We start from the raw sequence: 21,320 nt of genomic DNA, 5'->3' as shown, positions 1-21,320 counted from the left end.
ACACGCCGGAACGCGACTCCCCTCGCTAACATCTCGCAGCCGTGACACTTCGACAATCCTGCCCTCACCCATCCTGCCGTAACGTCAAGCTCATGTCGTCGCTCGCTCCGTTGCGTCCGGTGTAGGCAAATACATAGGTCTATATTACACCTCACTCCGCAGTCCACATTAGCGCCTTCAATCACTGAAGCGTAGTGTATTGCATAAACTCGGCCGGAATGTAAGAGTTCCGATGCATCGACCACTGGTATAGGCGACCAAATTAACGACGGCCCCGACGTTCATTCACCAATGTAGTGACGAGAGAACAGGTCGTTCTGTATCCAGAGAACCTGTGCAACCACGCGGCCAAGCCAGGTCAGGGACAGCGATGCAGATCTCGATCGAAGCGCATGCGCACCTTGTTGATAGCCGTAACAGCTTCTATCTTCTCCGAGGCGGGACAGGTACTCTCCGGCAGCTGAAGGATGGCCTTGTGCAGGATGGACTGGATCCAACCAAGCGTCATGGCGATGTCGCGGTCTGCGTGGCCCGGGCGGAGGACTGTCAGCAAGTCAACTACGACGTGCACGCGGGCGCATGCAATTAGGTGAGGAGAACGAGACACTTGCATGGAACGTTGAGCGGGGCGATCCCCATCGTGCGTTGGTGCTTGAACGGCGACGCGCCGGTGTGCATGACGCCGACTTTGTCCATGTACGCCCAGGTCTTGCCGCTCGTGTAATCTGCGGTCAGGACGCGGCGCGCCCATGCCTTCATGAAGACCTGCAAGACGCTGTTGAGCATGTACTCCTCCGTGTCCGGCGTGTCGGCGTACCTTCCGGAATACGATTTGGGCGCTGTCCAGAGTCAAGTCTTCCAGCGTGGTGGGCAGGGGACCATCAAAGCCCTGAGATCGCAGGATTGTTACGAAGACAAAAGGCCGACGCGGGGAACGGGGCGTACCTGATTCCGATTCATGAAGACCTTCTTGGTGATGTCGAACTCGAAAAGCTTTGCATACATGCCGTCTACAAGCCCCGGGATGACCTCATTGACTTTCGGCGCGATCTTGCTGATCACCTCCGCGTCTCTTGAGGTGAAGTCAAGGAAGTCCGTCAGGTAAGCCACGCGGTCCTCTAATGAGGTCTTGATGAGAAGGGGGTCGACCTCCTGGGTGAACACCGGACATTGGGCCTTTGGGGCATCAAGGTAGTCGGTGTGGGAGGATACAGATTGGAGGGGTGTTTGCGAGTTCTCCGTCTCAGTGGGTGATCGCGAAGGGGTATAGGGGGATTCGCCGGAGTGCAGCCTCGCACCTGGATATGGGCATGCCAGACGCTCGCCCATATCAAGTCTCAGATTGGCCATCACAGTTCCGATAGAGGAGGAAGAGTTGGAGGCAGAGTTGCGAGTGTGCGACGAGCGAATGCGAGTGAGGGTGATGGTTGTGCAACAGTCAGGACGACCCCGGCTTTATTGGGAGCTCTCGACATCGCTGTCGCTCGGAAGAAGTAGGAATGGGGCCGGAAGCTGACGATATTGTACGCAGGGCCACCGAACGGAAGTCGAGGTCGAGAGCGTGGGGTGGGGCGGATGGGTCGCTCGAGACTGGCTCCGCGCGCGCGAGAGCGGCCTGGGCTCCGGGCTGTACGCGGCAAATTCCCGTCTTTGGATATCTTGGACCTCCAGTGCTTCGGCTGCAGCCCAACTCAGACTCCTCCTCTCCGCAGTGCTGTCGTAGGCTTGGACCACAAGCGAGTTCCCACTTGTTTCAATGTTCCGATCCATTTCCCCAAGTTCCCTTCGTTTAAGTGGGCTCAACTCCGCCGAATCTATTGCGATTTGCTGGGTCTTGTAGAACATGTCCTCCTGACTACCCGTGTGGGGGCCTCGCGCCTCGCAGTCCATTCAGCGGTATGGTTGCCAGTAACGGCATAGCCGTCGCACCTGAACGATCGAGGCCGACGTTCGCATTCCATCAGCAGGATCCGAGAGGTGTGGGGATAGAGTACAAGCGGATCGAAGCTGCAAAAGCTCCCAAGCATCACCCCATGCCTTCATCTCGGGGAATCCTAGACATTTTGAGCAGATCCCCGAGCGAAACGCAGCAAAATCGTGGAGCAGCGCACGGAGGAGGAGCGGCGATTCGTTCGGACGACTTTGCGTGCTAAACGCATGTTACCCGACCTCACGTGCTCTGTGACGCGCGCGTGTACAAACAACGCCCAAACAGGCAGCACGAGCCTCGCACGAAGCGGTCGCGAGGTCCTCATTTCTCGCCGCATGCACACTCCACCGGCCCGTATAAGACGCTTCGCTCGCGACACCTCACCGCAACCTCATTCTTCCTGACATCTCGTACACGAACGCGAACATGATAGGCTCCGTCGAATGGGACTCGGTGCGCCATCCCTTCCCCGAAGTCGAACCAAGCCCGCTCGCTGACCTCCTCCTGCAGGCAGAAGAGCGCGGCCGCGGCAGACACCAACGCAAGGCCTCCATCATCCACGGCTGGGTCGTGAAGATGCGGGGCACCTTCTTTGGCAGCGAGGCCACCCGCCGCGCAGGCATCCGCGAGATGCGCGACGCCCACGCGATCCGCCGCTACAAGAAGGAGCACCCCGAGCGGTTCCGCGGCGGCGGCGGCGGACGCATCTTCTGGATCTTCCCCCGCCGCGCCCCGCGCCACGAGAACGGGCACGGGCACCACGAGCGTAGTCGCAGCCGCGGCCACGGCCACCACGACGGACGCCACCACAGCAGCGACCGGCATCACCACGACCGGCCCCACCGCTCGCACTCGCATGCGTACCACGGCGAGGCGCACCGAGGGCAGTTCTTGCACTTCCCTCATCGGGTCAAGCCGCATCATCATGGCGTTGGTACGTGGCTTGCGGGCATCTTTTCTGGCCGGCGCCATCTCAAGGATAAGGGACGGCACATCAGGGAGCGTGCGGAGAAGGAGAGACGGAGGGAAAGGCGCAGGCGCAGGCGGCAGAGGAGGGACGAAGGGCTCGCGCTGAAGATAGACGGGACGATTAACAAGAACCGTTGGTGGCATCGGTGACGGGAGACAGGATGACGGGGTGAGCGAGAGTCTTCACATCTGCACGACTTTCATGAGATGTATCCTGGATGTTTATGGTTGTACTATACTTGTACTGTACCGGAGGGCATTCTTACTGTGGCTTTACGCGTCGTCCTTGGGTTCATGTCGACAGCGAACGATCACATAATGACACATACGGAACCGTCACGGTTGGAAGAAATGGAAGAAATGTGTGGGCGAGACCTAAGAAGACGTGGGGTTTGGGATTGATACTCGTGACGTGGTGTGTCCTTGTTGTTTGGACATGGATGAGGTCCGAGAATGGGCCTTAATATGGGGAAGTCAAGGCTCAAAGGAACGAAAGAATTGCAATGCATAGAACAGAACGTTGATGTCGACCACTTTGACGATGTCGGGAACGTCAACTGGAAGAAGGACGAGGTGTGGAGCGACCACAACTCAAATATCCTCCTGGACGCTCAGCGGGAGCGCACGTCTCGCAGACCGCAGACCGCAGGCATGGTCGAAATTCTGAGTAGCTGGGCATGGGTTACGCAACGGTACGACGCGATCAGCTACAAGGAAAGCTTAACGCTCTACCGATCCTCTCCATCATCCGTGTCCACGGTAATGACCTCAGTGGGCTCGGACTGTATGGCTTTCTTCTTCTTTTCTTCTTCCGCTTCTTCTTCGGCGTCCTCAGCTCTCGTTTATCCCCAGAATTTGGCGGAGGGCCGTATAAGTTCAATAAGGGATTGCCGAAAGGGTCGAAGCGGGGAGTTGCAGTGAGCGGTCCCGGAGACGGCGGAACAGGTCCGGCAGTCGGCGTACCAGGCACAGTGGGGACAGTGTCATCTATAGTGCGCGGGTTAGATCCCCCTATAGTGCTGGCCACCACTGAAACGAACCTGGCGCAGCTCCGGTAGTCGGCCTTGAGGGCGATGACTTGGAGCCGGGCGGTGGCGAATCCACAATCTCAGTGATGCTTGGTGTGCGTTTAGGGGCAGATGACTGGTTTTGACACACTCTCCCCGATGCCTGCAGTCTCTTGCTATGTTTCTTTTTCTTGCGTTTCGACGAGGAGGTGCCGTCATCGACGCGCTCGGGCGAGCCGCTACGCTCGCTGCTCCCGTCTGGACCTTGCGCGCTCGTCGTGGAAGGATCCACAGAACTGGTTTTGACTGCGCCATCCTTGCATGCGCCCATGATAGGAATGGGGGAAGATGCTGCGGGCGCGCTCGCGCCGTCCTTGCCCTTCTTCTTGTTCTTACCTCCGACGGCGAACGGGTCTACGCGTGCCTTCTTTGTGATGACCCGCCCACGGCTCTCTTCGTAGTCATCGTCGGAAGGAGCGGCCGCTCCGGGTACGCCACCGCGCGAGCCACCCTGGTCTTCCTCACGGGCGCGCTTTTTGTTGTCGCCGATAAGTTTGTTGCGAAGTTTGGCGCTGTCACGGCTGAGAATGCTCGTGGATTCGGGAAGGGCGGCACCCACTCCGAGTCTGTGTGCCGAAACAAGTCAACTCATCGAGGCTGGGCGGAGCGAGAAAGGCCAGAGATCAGGGTTTCGGAGTCGCGCGACGGACATACCTGGGCGGGCGACGCATGTGCTCCTCTAGCTCCTTATCATCGCTCTTCGCTGTCGCGAAAGACTGTAACTTCGCTTTGGAGCTCTTCATCCAACCCGAGATGAGCTCTTCCGTGAAGGCGATAGACATGTCTACTTGGGCCTGGAGGGTTGCGATATCGACCCCATCTTCTTCTGCCTCCGCCATCCGACGCACGGCCCTTTCAGGCGTTGAGTATCGTCTGCGTCGACTGCGGAATCCACTTTTGATGCGTGTTGCGATAGACGCAGTGGCTGGTGGCTGGAGGGAGGATGACAGACGCCGACCGAGACGCGTCAAAGTCGGTCTCTGCTTTCCACCGTCCACCTCCACACCGGCCCTGCTCTTGCGGACGTTTTTACGTCAGGCTTCTGTCAACGCCCAACCTCAACAAAGGCGTCCACCCTTCCAGTGCACGTCCGCACTTGGTCCATGTCTCAGCTACTCAAGAGGAAGGCGGACGATCTGGAGAGCTCGGACGATGAAGAGCCCGCGCTAGGGCGTCAGGTGTTGCCGGTCGCGAATCTGCCGGACGCGTTCGACGGAGAGCCGACGGATGGACTGCAGTACCTGTTCATGGTGCGGTGAGTGCGGTGTGTGTTGTGTCGCGGGAGTGGAACGCTGACCAGGTCCGATGTTGGACGCTTTTAGGAGGGACGCACGGTTGCTCCCTCACGTTATACGGGTAGCGAACCCTTACGAACTCCCGCAGCCACCACCTCCGGACGAGGGTTCAAATGGTTCTGCATCTTCATCTTCTCCACGCAAGAACGTGCTTCCGTCGGAGGAATGGCGAGAGACGTTTTTATGGCGATTCAAGAACTTTCGTAAGGTGAGTGCTCCGGCTCAGCATCGGTCTGCCGCATACATGAGCAAGATAGGTTGCCGGTGTCATGTACAGGTGAAATGATCATAGTGTGTGGCTTCGGTCACCCCTTCTGGTTATGCATCCTGAAGTTGCTGGATAGGATCTACAGGGTTGTCCGCAGTCCAGGGTCACTGTACTATAAGCATTTCGTTTGCACTACGGATGAAGAGTCCATGGTGCCTGACGTCGGTCATTGCCTTGGCTTGAGTCTATGAGGTGGTTGTCGGAGGGAGCATACTATTTTCCGTGGCTCAAGCCATGCACTAAGCGCATATATTTATGCATCATGGACTTGTCATCTGAAAGGCTCTCTTATGGTCTCATACGTGCCTCTAAATTATTGATCACCTTTACTCATCGCATATCCCAGAACTCCGTCCAACCTACCATACACATTCATATCCCTGACTCTAGCGCGAAGTCGACACCGGACAAAAAGGAGCGCGATTTGTGGTGGGCCTTCCTTGCGGGTCGGCCGGAGAGTGAGTGGAATCCTCCCAAAAAGCAAAAGCAGCAGAAACTGTCCCGATGGCAGCAGCACAACTTGAAGAAAACGGCTCGTGAATTTGAGGACCCGTCCTATGATGCGCCTTTACCATACGACCTTGGACAGTCATCTGCCGACCTGGACCATCAATCTGCAGACTTCCAGCACCACCCAGCAAATGGCACGCCAGATTTCTCTGATCTGTCTACCGGGCAGCCGCCGTCAACATCGTCTACCGGTCCTAGAAGCGCATCTTCACTGTGTCTGCCTCGCGAGCCCACACCTGTCGTGCTGCAGCACATTGATCACGTGCGCACACCGCTTTAGTTAATTCTTCACTGCGATCTAACTTGTTCGCCACGCCCGCAGAAATACGCCATCCATCTTCTGATGTACTTCACTCACTGGATCAGCGTCCGACTTGAAGAAGGCCATCTTCCGTACACGGATATCACCCAAGCGCACGCGCGATGGATGTTCGCGCTTCTCTCACGGGTGGAAGAATGGATCTCTGGTGATGAAACGAGTCTTCTGCGAGGCCTGGCCCGGGGATGCATGGAACTCATGGCGGAAAGTCGCCGGAAGGTGTCATTAGCGGCGATACCGGGGGCAGTTCCTTCGGAGGGCGGGGAAGACAGGTTTGTGGACGAGGGTGCGCTCTGGATGATCCTCACTGCGATTGCTGGGGTTTGGGGACAGAAGGATTTGTGGGAGGACGCAGAAAACACGCTGCTGAGGGTAGAGTCGTGCAGCAAACACGAGTTTTTGACGTGACAGCCGAGCCGAGGCTTCACCGTCGTTTGCGCGTGTATCATGTATGTTTCTGACGACTAGAGCGCGTTGCTATAGACGCTATGGAGGCTGGGTTGCTCACGTTTTGTTTGATGACGGCGGGGGCGGGTTTCGGCGGCTGAACGTTGAAGGCGAGAATCCAGGAACACGGGCTGGAAACGGTCGCGCTGACGGCCGCGGGCAGTCGAGCCCGGAAACGGCAAAGCCTCACCGTCACCGCTTGCCATTGCCTCTGACCGTCACCGCGCTCTTCACGCACGCACCTCACGTTCATTTTCCCCTCCCCTTCCACCCCTCCGCTCTTCAGCCCCCACCTCATCCACGACACTCTCCACCATGCGTTCCGCCGTCGCCCTTCTCGCCTTCGCCGCCTCCGCCTTCGCCTACCAGGTCTCCCAGCCCTCTAACTCGAGCGGCTGGTCCACCGCCGGCTCCAACGTCGTCGCCTGGGACATGGTCTCCACCGATGCCGCCAACTTCACCGTTCTTCTCGTCAACCAGGTGCGTGTCCCTCTTCCCCTAGCGCGAGTAGCTCTCTCAGTCTGCCCCCGGAAATGCAGGAGGTCAACCCTCCCACGAGTCAAGTTCTCGCTGCGCTCGTTGACGGCAGCCTCGGCAAGACCACTGTCAACCCTCCCAGCGGTGGCTGGAAGGCCGGCACCGGCTTCCAGGTGAACCTCGTCAAGGACACCAACAGCCTCACCAGCATCTACGCCCAGTCCGGAGTCTTCACCATTGCTGCCGCTAGCACCACCCAGTCCCTCGCCTCCACTGCGAGCTCTGGTACCGTCCTGTAAGTGATTTTTGTTTCTGGGTTTTCCGCGCACTTCTGACAAGCTGCCATCCAGCACTGTCTCCGGCACCACCACGAAAAGCTCCGGCTCGGACCTCAACCCCTCCGCCTCCCAGACGAGTACATCCCCCACCAAGTCCAACGGCGCTTCGAAGACGGGTGCCCAGGCCGGCTTGTTCGCGGGTCTCGCTCTCCTCGGTGCCATGCTCGCCTAATCGGCACGGCCCTCGTATTTACTGGACGATCTATCCTCTCGCCACGACCCCCCTTCCGTCGTCTCTTCTCGTCTGAGAGCTCGCCCGAATGTAGAATGTACTGTAAACCCGGAGAGTAGTTCCTCCGGTTTGGCGGTACACGGACCATTGCCTCGGTTCACACTCGCACATATACTCTAAAACGCTAATGCAATCCACTGTCGTTTCCTGTAAAACCCATCGCGATGTCACTGTGCGCCCGTGTTTGCATCTGGTCGCGCTTCAGACGACTCTCGCACCGTGCAAGCACTGCTGTCTGTCGGTGTGGCGGGGGGGATCAATGGGTTAGTCACTGCCGGGGCGTTGCTCCGGCCCGTACGAATGCCTCCTCGGAGGTCGCCGCGGATAGCGGTTCACTTTTGCTCCTGACGATCACCAGCTCGGGGTTTTCGCCTCACTCTGCATACATACACAAGCCATGTCGACCCCTAGCGTCGAACTCGAGTTCGACAACTTCGCGCATCTTCTGCCCTCGAGTTGGAAGCCGCAGGTGACCGCCTGGCTGCAGGAAGACACTCCCTCCTTCGACTACGGCGGCTTCGTCGTCGGCGAGGCTCCGCGCGAAGCCTTCCTCCTCGGAAAGGGGAAGCAGCTCGCGGTGCTCGCCGGCGCGCCGTTCTTCACCGAGGTGTTCGAGCAGATCGGATGCAGGTGCGTCTCTCCTTTCGCCATCGCCCCCCGCGACCGCGGAGATCTGACGCAGCCGCCCGCGCGCAGGGTGGAGTGGCACATGAAGGAGGGCGACACGTTCGAGCCCGTGAAGCACGTCGCGACCGTGCGCGGGCCCGTCCGGCAGCTCCTCCTCGGCGAACGCGTCGCGCTGAACATGCTCGCGCGCTGCAGCGGCATCGCGACCAAGTGAGCCCCGGCCCCCTCCCCTCCCCTCCCCCCTCCTTGCGCAACGAGACGAGACACCGATGCCGACCCGCACGGGCAGGTCGAAGCGCATCAAGGACCTCGCGCGCGCGAACGGCTACACGGGCATCGTCGCCGGCACGCGCAAGACGACGCCCGGCTTCCGGCTCGTGGAGAAGTACGGGATGCTCGTCGGCGGGATCGACCCGCACCGGCACGACCTCTCGAGCATGATCATGCTCAAGGACAACCACATCTGGTCCTGCGGTGCGTGCCCCTCCCTTCCGTGCCCCTCCCTTCCCTTCGCCACCCTTCCCCCACCCTTCCCCCGCGCGTGTCGTCATCGCGGCGATCTCGCTCAGTTCAGCTTGTCTTCCTTCCCCCCGAGGATCCCAAACCGTAAACTGACGGCCGCGTGCGCGCGCGCAGGCTCGATTACGAACGCGATCAAGCAGGCGCGCAAGGTCGGCGGCTTCAGCCTCCTGCTCGAGGTCGAGGTCGGCTCGGAGGCGGAGGCGGACGAGGCGATCGACGCCGGCGCGGACATCGTCATGCTCGACAACATGGAGGGCGCGGAGCTCGCGGTGACCGCGCGCCGCCTGCGCGAGAAGTGGGCCGGGAAGCGCAAGTTCCTGTTCGAGAGCAGCGGGAACGTGACGGAGGAGAACCTGCACGAGCGCGCGATCAACGGTGAGCGGGCCCGGTGGGGCGGGGCTTTGAGTTCGGGGGACGACGGCTCATGGAGTTTGTTGTTGCGGCAGACGTCGACATCATCAGCACGAGCGCGGTGCACCAGTCGGTGCAGCACATAGATTTCAGCTTGAAGATCCAGAAGCCCAAGAATTGAAGATATGGGGCAAAGGAAGAAGTTTCGCGATGATGTGTACCGTCGCGTATATTTGTAAACGGCCAGAGATATGTATGCAACTAGACATCCTTGTGTTCTCCTGGCCCCTCCTGCTGCAAACAAGTACTAGGTATTCTGCCCGGTTGAGAGGTCGCGCTATGGGACACATCCTAGCACATATTTCTGATCACATCATAGGGACGCTAAATCAGAAAGGCCTTGGATGAGAGGCGTTGTAATCTACAGTATGAGTCCATTCAGCACACCAAACTCGCCGATCTCCCTGGCTCACGCGCCCAAGCCCAGCAGCCTGAGCGCGTTCCCGCCCCGGACCGCGTCCTTCTCCCCCTCGCCCCACCCGTCGACGCCCTCGATCGCCTCCAGGTTCTCCACCACGCTCTTCCACTTCTCGCTCGCGCCCAGCGGCGGGAAGAACGGGTGGTCCGTCCCGAACAGCATGCGCCCCGCCCCGCCACGCGCTTGCCCGCCCCGGCCGCGCCGACGCTCGCCGTCGCGGACGCGGCCGTCGACGCGTACGCGTGCGCGCGGCCGGCCGCGTCCGCGACGAAGCCGAGCTCCTCCGCGCCGTATGCGACGGCGTCGAAGTGGAGGCGGCCGAGGTAGAAGCGCGCGTCGTGCTGGAGGCGCGAGGCGACGAGCGGGTCGTGCGTCACGCACGACGCCAGGCGGGAGGAGAGCTGGGGGAGGGCGCCGCCGGAGTGCGCGAGGAGGAGCTTCAGCGAGGGGTAGCGGTCGAGCACGCCGGCGAGGATCAGGCGGGTCGTGGCCTGTGGGGGCGCGGGGTCAGCCGTGCGCGTACGGGGATGTGGGACGAGCGTGGTTCTGCGGGCGCGGGTGCCGGGGTGTCAGGCAGAGTTGGTTGAGTCCTGCGGTAGAGGACTCGTGGATCATCTAATCCTGAGCAACCTCATGTAGGCAGCTAGGCTTCTATTTGTGTCTACAGGTCTGCTAGAGATGATCTCGAAACGCCCACACTGGACCGAGCTCCTCCCTGGCCGACCCACGTATATTGGTCAAGAAGCAGCTGTGACAGCGTAGCGGCGTGCGTATCGGATTTAGTTTAACTCGATGCCGGACTGCTGAAAAATCCATGTCGAATGCAAAGATTGTTCAACACTCCTGCACTCCTGCCTCTTAATGATCGGCCAGCCCAGTCTGTCAGGAAGCCACTACGGGGGTAGCTGTCTCCGAACTGAGTAAATTTAGCCTTTTTCGAGGAGGGTCATGTTTGCGTGGATATATGCTATCTGATTTCCTGAACCCGTGCTGGAAGCTACGCCAACCAGAGAAATTCCTCCAGGGATTCAAAGCAAAATACTCAACGGTCTCGTTGAAAATAGCCCCAGTGGAGACTGACGCTATGCACCACGAGGCTCTCACCTACATTCCACATATAGCAGGCAGATAAACACGAGGTCGACGCGAAGGGGGCACTCACAATCGTGGTCTCGAACGGGAAGCCGAGCGCGAGGGGCAGAACGTGCCCGTTCTCCTTCTCGCCCCACGCGTTCTTGTCCACGCCGTAGTGCGGGTGCAAGAAAACGATGAGCCCGGCCTGCTCGATCGCGGCCCAGACCGGCTCGAGTGCGTCGTCGTCGAGACCCTTTCCAACGCCCTTCGTGCCCATGATGAGGCCCTTGAGGTGCGGCAGGCGGGCGATCTGCTCGACGGTCGAGACAAGCTCCGCCGTTGACGCCCCCGGGACGAGTGGGAGAAGGCCGAAGCCGTAGAGCCGTTTCAGGGTGGGAGACAGGGTGGGTCCCGTGGCGCAGAAGTCCTCGAGGTCAACGTTGAGCTCCTCGGCGAGCTTGTGGGCCGTCGATGCGGGGAGGAAGTCGAGCCATGGGTTCGCAGAACTGCGGGCAGAAAGAGGGGAGGCGTCCGTGAGCAGGACGATTTGGGCGACGTCGCGAGGAGGGAGCTGCAGCACATACCTGACCACAGACATGTCGATCGAGTGAAGGTCCATGAATTTGAGCTTCTCGTCCCTGTCCCAGTACTGCGAGAAGTGGCGTTGAGAAGGGAACGCGGCGGAACGCGCGGAGAAACTCACCTGGGCCCCAACGGGGCGGCCGGTAGGAGGCTCATCGTCGAGAATGAGCAAACGCTCTTCGGGCTGGCCCTCGGGGGAGGTGCGAGTGAAGATACGCGGCACGTCGGTGCGGCTCCGGAGGAAGGCAGCATAGCGAGGAAGATAGACGTGGGTGTGGACGTCGATGAGGAGTTTCCCGGCAGCCATAGCGAGCCTTGTAGAGAGAAAGCTCAGACGAATGGAAGTGCGAGAGACGAGAGAGGGCGGGGGGCGATATCGACCGACCTCGTAGACATGGTGGCGGCGGGGGGTGATAGGGAGAACGGGAGCCGAGAGACTAGCAGCAGGACTTGTCGTCCCGCGATCGTCATACATGGGCAGGCACGTGAGTAGTGGTCGATCCACGATCTGGCTGCCCAGCCCGCCTCGTGTTTTGGACCACGACGCAACCTGCTCGATCGTGCATTGTGAGAGCAGGCCTTTGTCGTGGTCTGCTGCAGAACCCGGTGTGGGACCGAAGACCCGTATCGGATAGACGATCCACCTCACAGAACTAGCTGATGCTATCAGCCCCTCGTACTGTGCAAGCCCGGAGATGAAGAAGGTCCCGTCCAGCGACCCAAAGCTGCCTCGTTCGGCAACATCGTCAACCACTGCCCCGTCCAACGTCGGCGGGCCTGGTCGGATGACAATGTCGCTATATGTGTTGCTCACGCCCGCCACTCGCTGTCAAGCCGTCTAGCCCGCCTCGGCCTTGTCGACTCGATTCGCGGAGCCTCCATCAGCTCTTTCCCCCCACCCCCCACGATCACTCCGCCCCCGCGATGACTCTCGCCAACTCCGCGCATCCGCCAACTCCGACGCCGCTGGCCAGGATGCCGACTCAAGGCTCTTCGACGCCGCTGTACGACACCGCATCTCTAGTAATCCTTTATCTGGCCGGTGGCCCACTAATTTGCTCCTCCACTCTCCAGATCGCCCATTGCTCTCAAACATCCAGAGACAGTTTCATGACGCCGTTCGGGAGATTACTCTTGCCATTGAGGCTCGAGGAGAAGAGAAGCTCACGGAACTGCGGGGGACCATCAGCCACCTGAATCTCGAAACCTCGCTCGAGCTTCGCGAATCCGACAACTGGAGATCGAGCTGGCAGAGGCCCGCCAGGTGATATCCTCCCTCGAGCGTGAAGTGAGTACCAGAGATGTTTGACTTCGTGGGCTACGTCTTGTTCGTCACTGATTATATGCGCTGCGCAGACCGCCCGGGCGGCTGTTCCGATCGAGTCGGACGGGAACTCGACGGTCCGTCCACGGCAGGCTCGTCCCGTTACGAAGAACGACCCCGCTGCGGCTGCGTCCCGGGTCCATGCGTCCGTCGAGGCTTCCGGGTCGTCGCTCACAGTATCCGACGCGACATCCTCGGCGTCCCAGTGCGGTTCGGCGAAGCGCACAAGCAGGCACGGCTCGACCTCAGGAAAATCACGCCGCCTGTCTTGGTACGTTGAGCTCGATCGCGCCCCGTCCACGACGGAGATGCAAAAAGGGCCCATCCCTTTGGGCATCTTGGAAGAACAACTGGCACTCAACGACGACACGGTGCGGATGCCGTCCTATCTCCCGTGATGATGGCCGCTGAGCATGTCTACAGGTCAATGAGATCAACGAGTAAGTGCTGTTGAGCCTGGTGCAGGCCATCTCAACGATTGACCCCGTCAGACTTGAGGACACGACGGAGTTCGACGTGCGCCTTTGTGTGGAGGCCGATAAGGCATTCGTGTATCGACCGGTCATCTTGGAAGGACCGAGAGATCAAACTTACCTTCTTGGTTGGGGCGATGCGACCACCACGGCCGGAGTCGAGGATTGGCTCCGAGGCAAGAAAGACTTGCATTTGTTCTGTCACCCTGCCACATCGGAGGTGAGTCCGTCCTTTCAAGCCTGCACGAGACGCGGGCTGAAGGAGTGTGATTTTGAGATCTCTGGCTGGTTCTACCTCGGTCTACATACGTTCTCGTATGCACCCGGCGTTGATTCCGTCTGGGGGAAGCTCGAGAAAGAGGTAAGTGGACTAAGTCTGGCGTCCTCCAATGTAGAATGCTCATGCGATGATGTTGTAGGACAAAAATAGCGTGCTGGTTGAGCTGCAGGCCCGCAATCCGGGGATGGATCTCCGCCGTTTCAAACACGACGTGAAGAAGGGGCGGCTGGTACAGTGCTGCATCCGGATCGAGAGCAGGGACCGCACGGGAGAATCGACCGAGTTCCTGCGGGAGTACGGGCTGCTTGCTGGGGACGGAGGAAGCGAGGGAGAGTCAGACTCGGATTAGGTTTGTCGTGGTGGCGACGCGGCTGACGGAGGTGTGCGTGGACTCTGCCCGCTCTCTTGGATTGGGACCGTGTGTGCTTTGGTTTTCTGTATGTAAGTAGCACTCCCGGACGATGGCACATATTTGGATGTACGATAGAGAGGATGATGGCCGTGTGAGCAGAAGGTGGTCCGAGCGGAATCAGAATCGAGGGGCGTCGACGGCCGGGACCCGTGCCGTGCATCAACCCCTGGAGTCTGGACAACCTCGCCGCCACTCTCACCCCTCCCTCTTCTCCTCCACATCGCCCTCGTCCTCGTCAACGTCGGCGCCCTCCCCCCGCCCTCCCCATCCTCTTCCAGGCTTTCGCCACCATGCGCGGCTCCTCGGCGTCCCCGGCGCGCGCGCTCACGCTCCTTTTCCTCGCGCTCTTTATCTCCCAATCGTTCCTTACTGTCAACGCCGACCTCTTGAGCGACCTCGGCAACGACCCCAACCCCACCGATCCAACTACTACCTCCACTACCACTCTGTCGACCACAACCACTTCTTCAGCTTCCCATACAACCACCTCAACCTTCGTCCCTCTTACCACCTCGTCCTCGACTCAAGAGCGGACGTCCACGACCAAAGTCTCGTCCTCAACTGAGACTTCCACCTCCACCTCCACCTCCTCCTCAACCTCGTTGACCCAGACCTCTTCCTCTTCAACTTCATCCTCGACTTCGACTTCCTTCGTCTTCGTCTACTTCCTCGTAAGTTCTCCCGTATTGTTTGTGGGATATGGTAGTACTGTCTCAACGCCATTGCCCCGCTAACAGTTCGTCATCTCTGACCACGTCTTCTGCTACTAGTCTCTCGAAATCGACCTCTCTCACCCCTTTCATTGCTGCGACTACTCGCACGACCTCGTCCCTCACCAAGGCCCCATCGACGTCCTTCTACTGGAGCACTACTTCCTCCGAGTCCCCAACTGGTACTGCTGCTGCGGGTGTGGGCGCATCGTCGAAGGGGTGAGTTGATGTCATTCCATCAGGATATCTGTCACCGCGTGCGATCCCCCTCCCCTCCCACAGCTTCTTCAGCAACACCCCTGCTGTCGCCGCTACCTTTTCAGTCGCTGGCATCGTTGCCCTCGGCGCAGTCATCTTTGGCGTGGTGCTGCACAAGCGCCGCGCCGCTCGCCTCCAGGATGAAGAGGACATGACCTACTTCGAGAAGTACAACCCGAACGGTGCTCCTACCCCGAACAGCGCGAGTGGCAACGCTAGCGAGAACGGCGGCACGCGCAGTCCGACTGCGATGTCCTTCAATGGCGGTCCAGACCCGGACAACTTGAACGAGCTACCCGCGACCACCGCTGCCGCGACTGACGCGTACCCCGACCGCGCGATGCACTACGGCAACGGCTACCACTACGACTACGCTCACCACCAGGCACCCGCCGCCGCCGCCACCATGGACTACGGTTACGGCTACAACCAGCAGCAACAAGCGACCGCGCCTTCCGCCGACTTCTGGAGCCACCCGCTCAGCACGCGACCGATACGGGAGCCATGCTGTCGACTACCCACCGGCCGCGGCCGCGGGGTACGACATCACGCAATACCCCGGCTATGAGGGCTACGTCAACCAAGAGTACATCCCGCGCGTGCAGTCCCCGAACCACCCCTTCGCGGACCCCAGTAACATGACCCGCGTGGCCGGTGCGCCGCAGGTAACAGTCACCCAGCACTTCCACAACGCCGACAACCACGCCTACCACGGCGAAGCTCGTTAACGAGCCCTGTGCAACCCCCGAGCGAAGCGCATGTGTTCGGTGAGTAATCTCCCTTCCAGCCGTACTCCACGGAGGAACTGAAGTCCGTCTTCACCTGCAGCTATACCCTCTTGGACCATCTTTACATACCCACACAAGCAATTAAGCCTTGCACATTCCCCTGCTTGTTTGTGGCGGCCACCTTTACATCTTGGGCTTCTTTGTGTACCGTACTTACCTCACCCTTTACGGTGGCCGCTCGGTCGATCCGCCCCCCTTGGGGCGACTTTGCAAACAACATTGGTACCACTACTTGTCCCTCACGCCCCCCCCCGTCTGTCTGTACTCCTACCGCATCTACTGCCTCCCCACGCCCGCACGGCCCCCCACTTCCCCCACCTATTAGCCACCTTCGCCCGCACCCGCGCTCACCTCGCCTGCCCTTCGTGCTCGAGCTTGTCCGTCCGGCCCCCCATCCTACCGTCTCGGACTCCCAGCGAGCGCGCTTTTCCCGGTATGGCGCACCCCCGAAAATGTCTGTACGCTGTAGCTCGTCCTGTACCCTGTACCTACCGCCCGCTGCTGCCGTGCAGAGATAATCGGACAGGCGACCAGCTTGCTCGCTACCACTTGGAGGCATCCTTCGAGGCGCCGCGTGCTGTGCGACGCTGGCGGAGTGTGTGTGTGTGTGTGTGGGTGGAAGAATGGCGTTGGGTGTGCGATGTGTTGGAGAGCGGTGGTACTAATCGACTGCAGAGTGTTCTGTGCGAAGGAGCGCAGAAGTGACCGGCCCGTCCATCGCGGCTCGAAACACCAGGCGCTTTACCCCGCGTTCGCCTCCTACTCTCCACCAAGATGCTACACCCACTTCCCGCTCGCACATTCACAACCGCCTTTCGTCCCTCAAAGTTCGGTCTATATGCTGCACCCGTCAGCGCCGGTGCTCGCCGCCAGTCGCCCTCCCCTGGCGCACGCCTGGCTACACAACGCCTCATCCAAACTGCTCCTGAAGCTTACTTGGAGCCTGTCACCGACAGCCCCGGCGTAGTATCGCTCCTGCTCAACAGACCAAAGGCGAAGAACGCGATCTCTTTGCGGCTGCTCAAGGTCCGCTGGCAGCGGCGCGCTTTCTCCCCGTGGCCAAGACTGACGTCCTCGCGGGCGGCGTGCGCAGGAGCTCCAGGAGTGCTTGGATCAGGTCCGGTCTGACAAGAGGTGCGTGCACGTTTCGGTGTGGGCTTAAGACGTCGCTTTCAACCGCTTCCTCCTCTTTCCTGCGCTCCCAGCACCCGCGTGCTCGTCGTCCGCTCCTCAACCCCCGGCGCGTTCTGCGCCGGCGCGGACCTCGTCGAACGCGCGTCGATGTCCAAGGCGCAGGTCGACCAGTTCCTGCTCGACCTCCGCCGCGCCCTCGGCACGCTCGAAGGCCTGCCCGTGCCCACCCTCGCCGCCATCGACGGCCCCGCGCTCGGCGGCGGCCTCGAGCTCGGGCTCGCGTGCGACTTGCGCATCGCAGGTGAACACCCGTGCTGCCGAGGCTTCGTGTGCGGACGGTCGCTCATCCGTCCACGCTCCAGGACACGCCGTGACGAAGATCGGGCTCCCCGAGGTCAGGCTCGGGATCATCCCGGGCGCGGGCGGGACGCAGCGGCTCACGCGCCTCTTGGGCCTCGCGAAGGCCAAGGACCTCATCTTCACTGCGCGGATGCTCACCGCGCGAGAGGCGCTTGAATACGGCACGTCCTTTCCCGTCTGTGCGCGGTCGGCCGGGTCTCACTGCATCTACTATCTAGGGGTGGTCGACTACGTCTCCGCGCCCGAGAGCACGGCGTTTGACAGGGCACTGCAGCTGGCGGAGCAGATCGGTGCGAACGGTACGCAGTCTTGACCGCGCGACGCTCCTGCACGCTCTCATCCGCTGTAACAGCGCCTTTGGCTCTCCGTGCGGCGAAGCAGGCGATTTCTCGAGTGCCTGAAATGGGATTCGAGTCCGGTGAGTCATCCGTGCTCGTGTTCAATCCTTGCGTTTCATGTGCGGCATTCAGGCCTCGACTTCGAGAGAGCTTCGTATGAGCCATTGCTTCACACGAAGGACCGCCTGGAGGCACTACAGGCGTTCAGAGAGAAGCGGGCACCGTCGTTCAAGGGAGAGTAGATGGCTCCGTATAGTATTCGTACACCACATACACACATCCAGATCCCACAAGCATAAGTTATCCGTCCACGCACACCTCCCCGCGCTCAGTGCAGCCCGCGAGCCCGCTGCTGAACCGCGCCGGGCGCGCGTTCGCAAACGAGGACGCGAACCCGCTCGAGAGCGCGGGCATCGGCGGCATGCTCGGCATCGAGATCTGCTCGCGCAGCGGCTCGAGGTCCTTCATGATCATGCTCAGACGGCCCATCCCGAACCGGTCGCGCATGCCCCCGCGGCTGTCGCCCCCCGCGCCCGCGTCGCCGCCGAGGTCGTCGTTGAAGCCCTTCTCGGCCTGGCCCCAGTCGGAGCGCTGCGCGAGGTACGGCCGGAGGAGGGACGCGTCGATGCGGCCGAGGTAGCCCTCGGTGATGTACGACTTGAGGATGTCCGGCCGGACGAGGAAGACGTTGCCGAGCTGGCGGATGAACTCGAAGCGTTCGTGTAGAGACGGGATCGCGAACGAGTCGGTGACGTCTTGGTATGACTTGAGGTCCTTGGCGAGCATGAGCCCGCCCGTGGCGCTCACGGGGAACTTCTTCAGGTGCTCGAGGAGCAGGCTGCACGCGCAGCGTCGTCAGCACCCCGGGTCGATAAAGCGGGAAAGGGACCCGTACCTGTGGAACGCGACGCCGACCTCGGTGAGGAACACCTCGAGGTTCTTGCCGTTCAGGCTGGCCTTCGAAAAGTCCCGCACCTTCTCGAGCATCTCGCAGCACGCGATGCACGGCTCGGTGTTGACTCGCGCGAACGAGATGTCGTCGTTCTTCGGCTTGAAGTCCGTGCGCTTCTGCTTCGCCAGCTGTGCCGACAGCCAGTTCACGATCGCTGTGCGGGACTCGTCAGCACATCCAGCTCGAACTGGCCAGCCTCGCACTTGCCGTCCGTGAGCTTTTGCATCGCCTGGTTCGTGGCACCCTCGATCCGGCTAACGGCCTGGTTGTTGAACACCATCATCTCACGCCGGATCGTGACGGAGCTGCTCGCGAGCGGAAGGAGGGCCATCGTCACGTATCGCTGCCACAGGTGGCTGATGAGGTTGACCTCACGGAGGACGGTGAGCGGCTGCATGCTCGGCTCGCTCTTGTTGTCGAGCGCGTCCAGGCGGGCTTGCAGCGTCTCGAGCGCGGTCTCGATATACGAGTTGCAGATCGCGGCGGAGAGCACCCGGAGCAGCGCGAACGTGTGCTTTGGCCTGGAGCAATTCGGTCGGCGTGATTAAAAGTGATGGAAAGAGACCTCTTACGCGTCGTTTGCGGGGCTGAGCTCGACTGCACGGCCGATAGCCTCGGCATGCCACTTGAGCATCCGCTCCGCTACGAGCACGCTCAACACACCGTCCTCTTCGCGGACGGGGTCTTCCGGGTTCTGGGCAGCCTGGGTAGTCGATGAGCTCAGTCCACCGAAGCGCATGAGCGCAGCGGCCGCTTGTGCCGACGTTGAGCTGCCGCCAGAGGGGGATGTAGCCGCTGCAGCGCTGAGCTGGTCCACCATACGGCCGAACATGGAAGACTTCCCCTGCTTGTTGGTGACCTCCTGTATGTCGTTGTTCAGGACCTGCAAGGCATGGTAGAAGTTGACGAACGACGCACGTGGTAGCGGGTGAATTTAGCCAAGTAGTCGGCGTACATCTCACCCAAACTTGTGCTTTCCCTCTCCAGGTACCGCTGACCCTCAGTGTACGGAATGAAGAGTTCCTCCATCGCCGTCTCAAGCATGGTGCTGATGGTAGCAGCGGTGGCGGTATTTGAGGTGTTAGTCGTTGACATGCCCTTCAATGTCCGTTGGAACTCGGTTGTATCTGTTGGTGACCGGGGAATAACGGACGGTAATTCGTACGCCTTCAGGTCCTCAACAAGAATGCCGGTCAGCTGATGCACAAGTTGCAATATCCGGAGGAAGCCAAGCTCCCGCATGTCCGTAGTTCTTGCAACTAGCAGCTCAAGATGTTGTTGAATCTGCAATTGCTTAGATTGACCCAAACGGACAGCGTGACAAAAACTGACAGATTGGGCGAACACACGCTGCAAAAAGACTTGCATGACGAAGGCAGGATTTGGGAACACTGCTTGGACGATCTGTGCTTCCTGCCCAACAGTCGTACGGATCTCTTGGAATAGGTCTTGCAAGCCTGATTCTGTCGTGGGCGGTGCAGCATCCGGATCGGCCAATGTGTCCCATCTTCTCACTACGTGAGCATCATGAGGATGTGCGGGTGAGGCCAGTGAACGCACATGTGTGGGTCGATATTTGGAGTGCCTTCTGCGCGAACGCGGCTGATGAAGAAGTCGTGTTGATTCACGTACACTTGCACGCAAGATGCTCCGCCATTGAAATCCAACAGTGTTTGCGCGCAATGCTAGGTTCAAAAAATGGTATTCGTAATACGCATACAGGCATGCATCACTCACATGCATCATCTTCGGGTCACCCCTCCTATATGCGCGGTCGAATAGGTGCAACATATCCTTCTCGAACTTCTCGCAGTACCTATCAATGTTCTCCCGAGTCTTGACAAAGTAGCCTCAGCGTCGGTTTCACACACCCGCAGAGACACGCTGCCACGCACCTTGTCCGAATGTGACAGATCGACCTCCTTCGCCACCGTCGCCAGCCTCCGCAACAGCACCGCGACCTTCCGTCGCCCATCCTTGCCCTCCTTCTTCATCGCATCCAACCGCGTCGTGTCGTCTCGCGCGAACTGGTTGTAAAAGTCGATGAGGTCGTACGCCGCCTGCGCGCGCTGCCGCTGCTGGTGCACTGACTCCATCTGCTCTCCGATTCGAATGGCCGTCCGCCCGACCTCGTTCATCTTCGTCTCCATCCCGGAGAACGACTGCCCGACCGCCTGCACAAACGAACCGTGCTCTTCAATTGGCATCCCTTCACGCACCGGAAGAGAGAGAGAGAGAGAGAGAACGCACCTCGAACCCGCGGTTGAGCTCAGCCATCTTCTTGGAGTAGTCCCGCTCCGCGACCCGGACGCTCTTCTCCATCTGCTCCGTCTTGGCCTGAACATCCTTGCGGACGGCGATCAGCTTGTCCACCGCGGCTTCAAACGTGCGAATGAACGGCTTCGGGTCGAACGCTGGCGGAGGCGGCGCCGGCACGGTGAGCTCGAGCGGCGGTGGGGGCGGGGGGCTGCTACTCACGCCCCGGGTCCGCCTTCGACTGAGAAATGAGCTTTTCGGAGAGCGCGCCAACGAAGTCTTTGACGTCAAACTTTGCCTGTGTCGTCGCAAAGCATGAGATATGGTCGAGCAAGGGAGGACGGGAATGCCGCACCTCAAATACCTCCAGGCGGAGGTGCTTGTCCACATTGGGCTCAAGCGGGTTCATCTCGAGAGAGGTGAGCGCGCAGAGTGAGGAATAGCGCTATGGGATTTCAGCGGACAGCTTTTGAATGAGTCAAGAGGGACTAGGTGTGAAGCCAGTGTAGATGAGGTTGTGGAAAGGTGCATAGACACCGCACTGCGGTC

The 21,320-nt window shown here is 60.2% G+C and overlaps 11 protein-coding genes across 11 annotated transcripts; 7 read left to right on the top strand and 4 right to left on the bottom strand.

The window, feature by feature from the left end:
- Window positions 1-281: 281 nt before the first annotated feature.
- Window positions 282-1,329, bottom strand: BXZ73DRAFT_49159 (Protoglobin-domain-containing protein; the record flags this gene model as incomplete). Its single annotated transcript, XM_048020197.1, has 5 exons — window positions 282-332; window positions 401-522; window positions 606-765; window positions 818-889; window positions 946-1,329. 5 exons carry the CDS (start codon window positions 1,327-1,329, stop codon window positions 282-284), a joined length of 789 nt encoding a protein of 262 aa, XP_047876540.1.
- A 1,027-nt stretch (window positions 1,330-2,356) lies between these two features.
- BXZ73DRAFT_102763 (uncharacterized protein) lies at window positions 2,357-3,049 on the top strand (the record flags this gene model as incomplete). Its single annotated transcript, XM_048015353.1, has 2 exons — window positions 2,357-2,383; window positions 2,441-3,049. 2 exons carry the CDS (start codon window positions 2,357-2,359, stop codon window positions 3,047-3,049), a joined length of 636 nt encoding a protein of 211 aa, XP_047876539.1.
- Window positions 3,050-3,627: 578 nt separating this feature from the next.
- On the bottom strand, window positions 3,628-4,805 carry BXZ73DRAFT_102762 (uncharacterized protein; the record flags this gene model as incomplete). Its single annotated transcript, XM_048015352.1, has 4 exons — window positions 3,628-3,719; window positions 3,863-3,886; window positions 3,940-4,532; window positions 4,621-4,805. The coding sequence occupies 4 exons, from the start codon at window positions 4,803-4,805 to the stop codon at window positions 3,628-3,630; spliced, it is 894 nt and encodes a 297-aa protein (XP_047876538.1).
- Window positions 4,806-5,069: 264 nt separating this feature from the next.
- BXZ73DRAFT_49051 (uncharacterized protein) lies at window positions 5,070-6,766 on the top strand (the record flags this gene model as incomplete). The annotated part of the gene is made up of 4 exons (XM_048020176.1): window positions 5,070-5,221; window positions 5,289-5,469; window positions 5,876-6,301; window positions 6,362-6,766. The coding sequence occupies 4 exons, from the start codon at window positions 5,070-5,072 to the stop codon at window positions 6,764-6,766; spliced, it is 1,164 nt and encodes a 387-aa protein (XP_047876537.1).
- A 354-nt stretch (window positions 6,767-7,120) lies between these two features.
- BXZ73DRAFT_102760 (uncharacterized protein) lies at window positions 7,121-7,792 on the top strand (the record flags this gene model as incomplete). Its single annotated transcript, XM_048015351.1, has 3 exons — window positions 7,121-7,285; window positions 7,345-7,577; window positions 7,633-7,792. 3 exons carry the CDS (start codon window positions 7,121-7,123, stop codon window positions 7,790-7,792), a joined length of 558 nt encoding a protein of 185 aa, XP_047876536.1.
- Window positions 7,793-8,249: 457 nt separating this feature from the next.
- Window positions 8,250-9,533, top strand: BXZ73DRAFT_49058 (nicotinate-nucleotide diphosphorylase; the record flags this gene model as incomplete). The annotated part of the gene is made up of 5 exons (XM_048020178.1): window positions 8,250-8,482; window positions 8,549-8,689; window positions 8,769-8,953; window positions 9,116-9,376; window positions 9,448-9,533. 5 exons carry the CDS (start codon window positions 8,250-8,252, stop codon window positions 9,531-9,533), a joined length of 906 nt encoding a protein of 301 aa, XP_047876535.1.
- A 288-nt stretch (window positions 9,534-9,821) lies between these two features.
- BXZ73DRAFT_90844 (amidohydrolase 2) lies at window positions 9,822-11,793 on the bottom strand (the record flags this gene model as incomplete). The annotated part of the gene is made up of 5 exons (XM_048025778.1): window positions 9,822-9,938; window positions 10,010-10,321; window positions 10,993-11,410; window positions 11,489-11,553; window positions 11,608-11,793. 5 exons carry the CDS (start codon window positions 11,791-11,793, stop codon window positions 9,822-9,824), a joined length of 1,098 nt encoding a protein of 365 aa, XP_047876534.1.
- Window positions 11,794-12,410: 617 nt separating this feature from the next.
- On the top strand, window positions 12,411-13,912 carry BXZ73DRAFT_102757 (uncharacterized protein; the record flags this gene model as incomplete). The annotated part of the gene is made up of 6 exons (XM_048015350.1): window positions 12,411-12,509; window positions 12,843-13,181; window positions 13,234-13,250; window positions 13,302-13,503; window positions 13,561-13,644; window positions 13,703-13,912. The coding sequence occupies 6 exons, from the start codon at window positions 12,411-12,413 to the stop codon at window positions 13,910-13,912; spliced, it is 951 nt and encodes a 316-aa protein (XP_047876533.1).
- A 353-nt stretch (window positions 13,913-14,265) lies between these two features.
- BXZ73DRAFT_102756 (uncharacterized protein) lies at window positions 14,266-15,671 on the top strand (the record flags this gene model as incomplete). The annotated part of the gene is made up of 4 exons (XM_048015349.1): window positions 14,266-14,663; window positions 14,746-14,904; window positions 14,968-15,359; window positions 15,427-15,671. The coding sequence occupies 4 exons, from the start codon at window positions 14,266-14,268 to the stop codon at window positions 15,669-15,671; spliced, it is 1,194 nt and encodes a 397-aa protein (XP_047876532.1).
- An 834-nt stretch (window positions 15,672-16,505) lies between these two features.
- BXZ73DRAFT_90843 (ClpP/crotonase) lies at window positions 16,506-17,805 on the top strand (the record flags this gene model as incomplete). Its single annotated transcript, XM_048025777.1, has 8 exons — window positions 16,506-16,590; window positions 16,663-16,757; window positions 16,825-16,865; window positions 16,937-17,166; window positions 17,228-17,386; window positions 17,444-17,524; window positions 17,578-17,643; window positions 17,696-17,805. The coding sequence occupies 8 exons, from the start codon at window positions 16,506-16,508 to the stop codon at window positions 17,803-17,805; spliced, it is 867 nt and encodes a 288-aa protein (XP_047876531.1).
- Window positions 17,806-17,863: 58 nt separating this feature from the next.
- BXZ73DRAFT_49025 (exocyst complex component Sec10) lies at window positions 17,864-21,180 on the bottom strand (the record flags this gene model as incomplete). The annotated part of the gene is given in 12 exon segments (XM_048020169.1): window positions 17,864-18,401; window positions 18,459-18,679; window positions 18,691-19,036; window positions 19,088-19,377; window positions 19,434-19,799; window positions 19,848-20,022; window positions 20,076-20,200; window positions 20,253-20,351; window positions 20,411-20,689; window positions 20,766-20,929; window positions 20,994-21,069; window positions 21,127-21,180. 12 exon segments carry the CDS (start codon window positions 21,178-21,180, stop codon window positions 17,864-17,866), a joined length of 2,733 nt encoding a protein of 910 aa, XP_047876530.1.
- Between the last annotated feature and the right edge of the window lie 140 nt (window positions 21,181-21,320).

This window comes from Epithele typhae, assembly GCF_022376455.1.
Source record: "Epithele typhae strain CBS 203.58 chromosome Unknown BXZ73scaffold_34, whole genome shotgun sequence".
NCBI lineage: Eukaryota > Fungi > Basidiomycota > Agaricomycetes > Polyporales > Epitheliaceae > Epithele > Epithele typhae.
The sequence above is the reverse complement of the archived record's forward strand: the minus strand, read 5'-3'. Positions and strand labels throughout refer to the sequence as shown.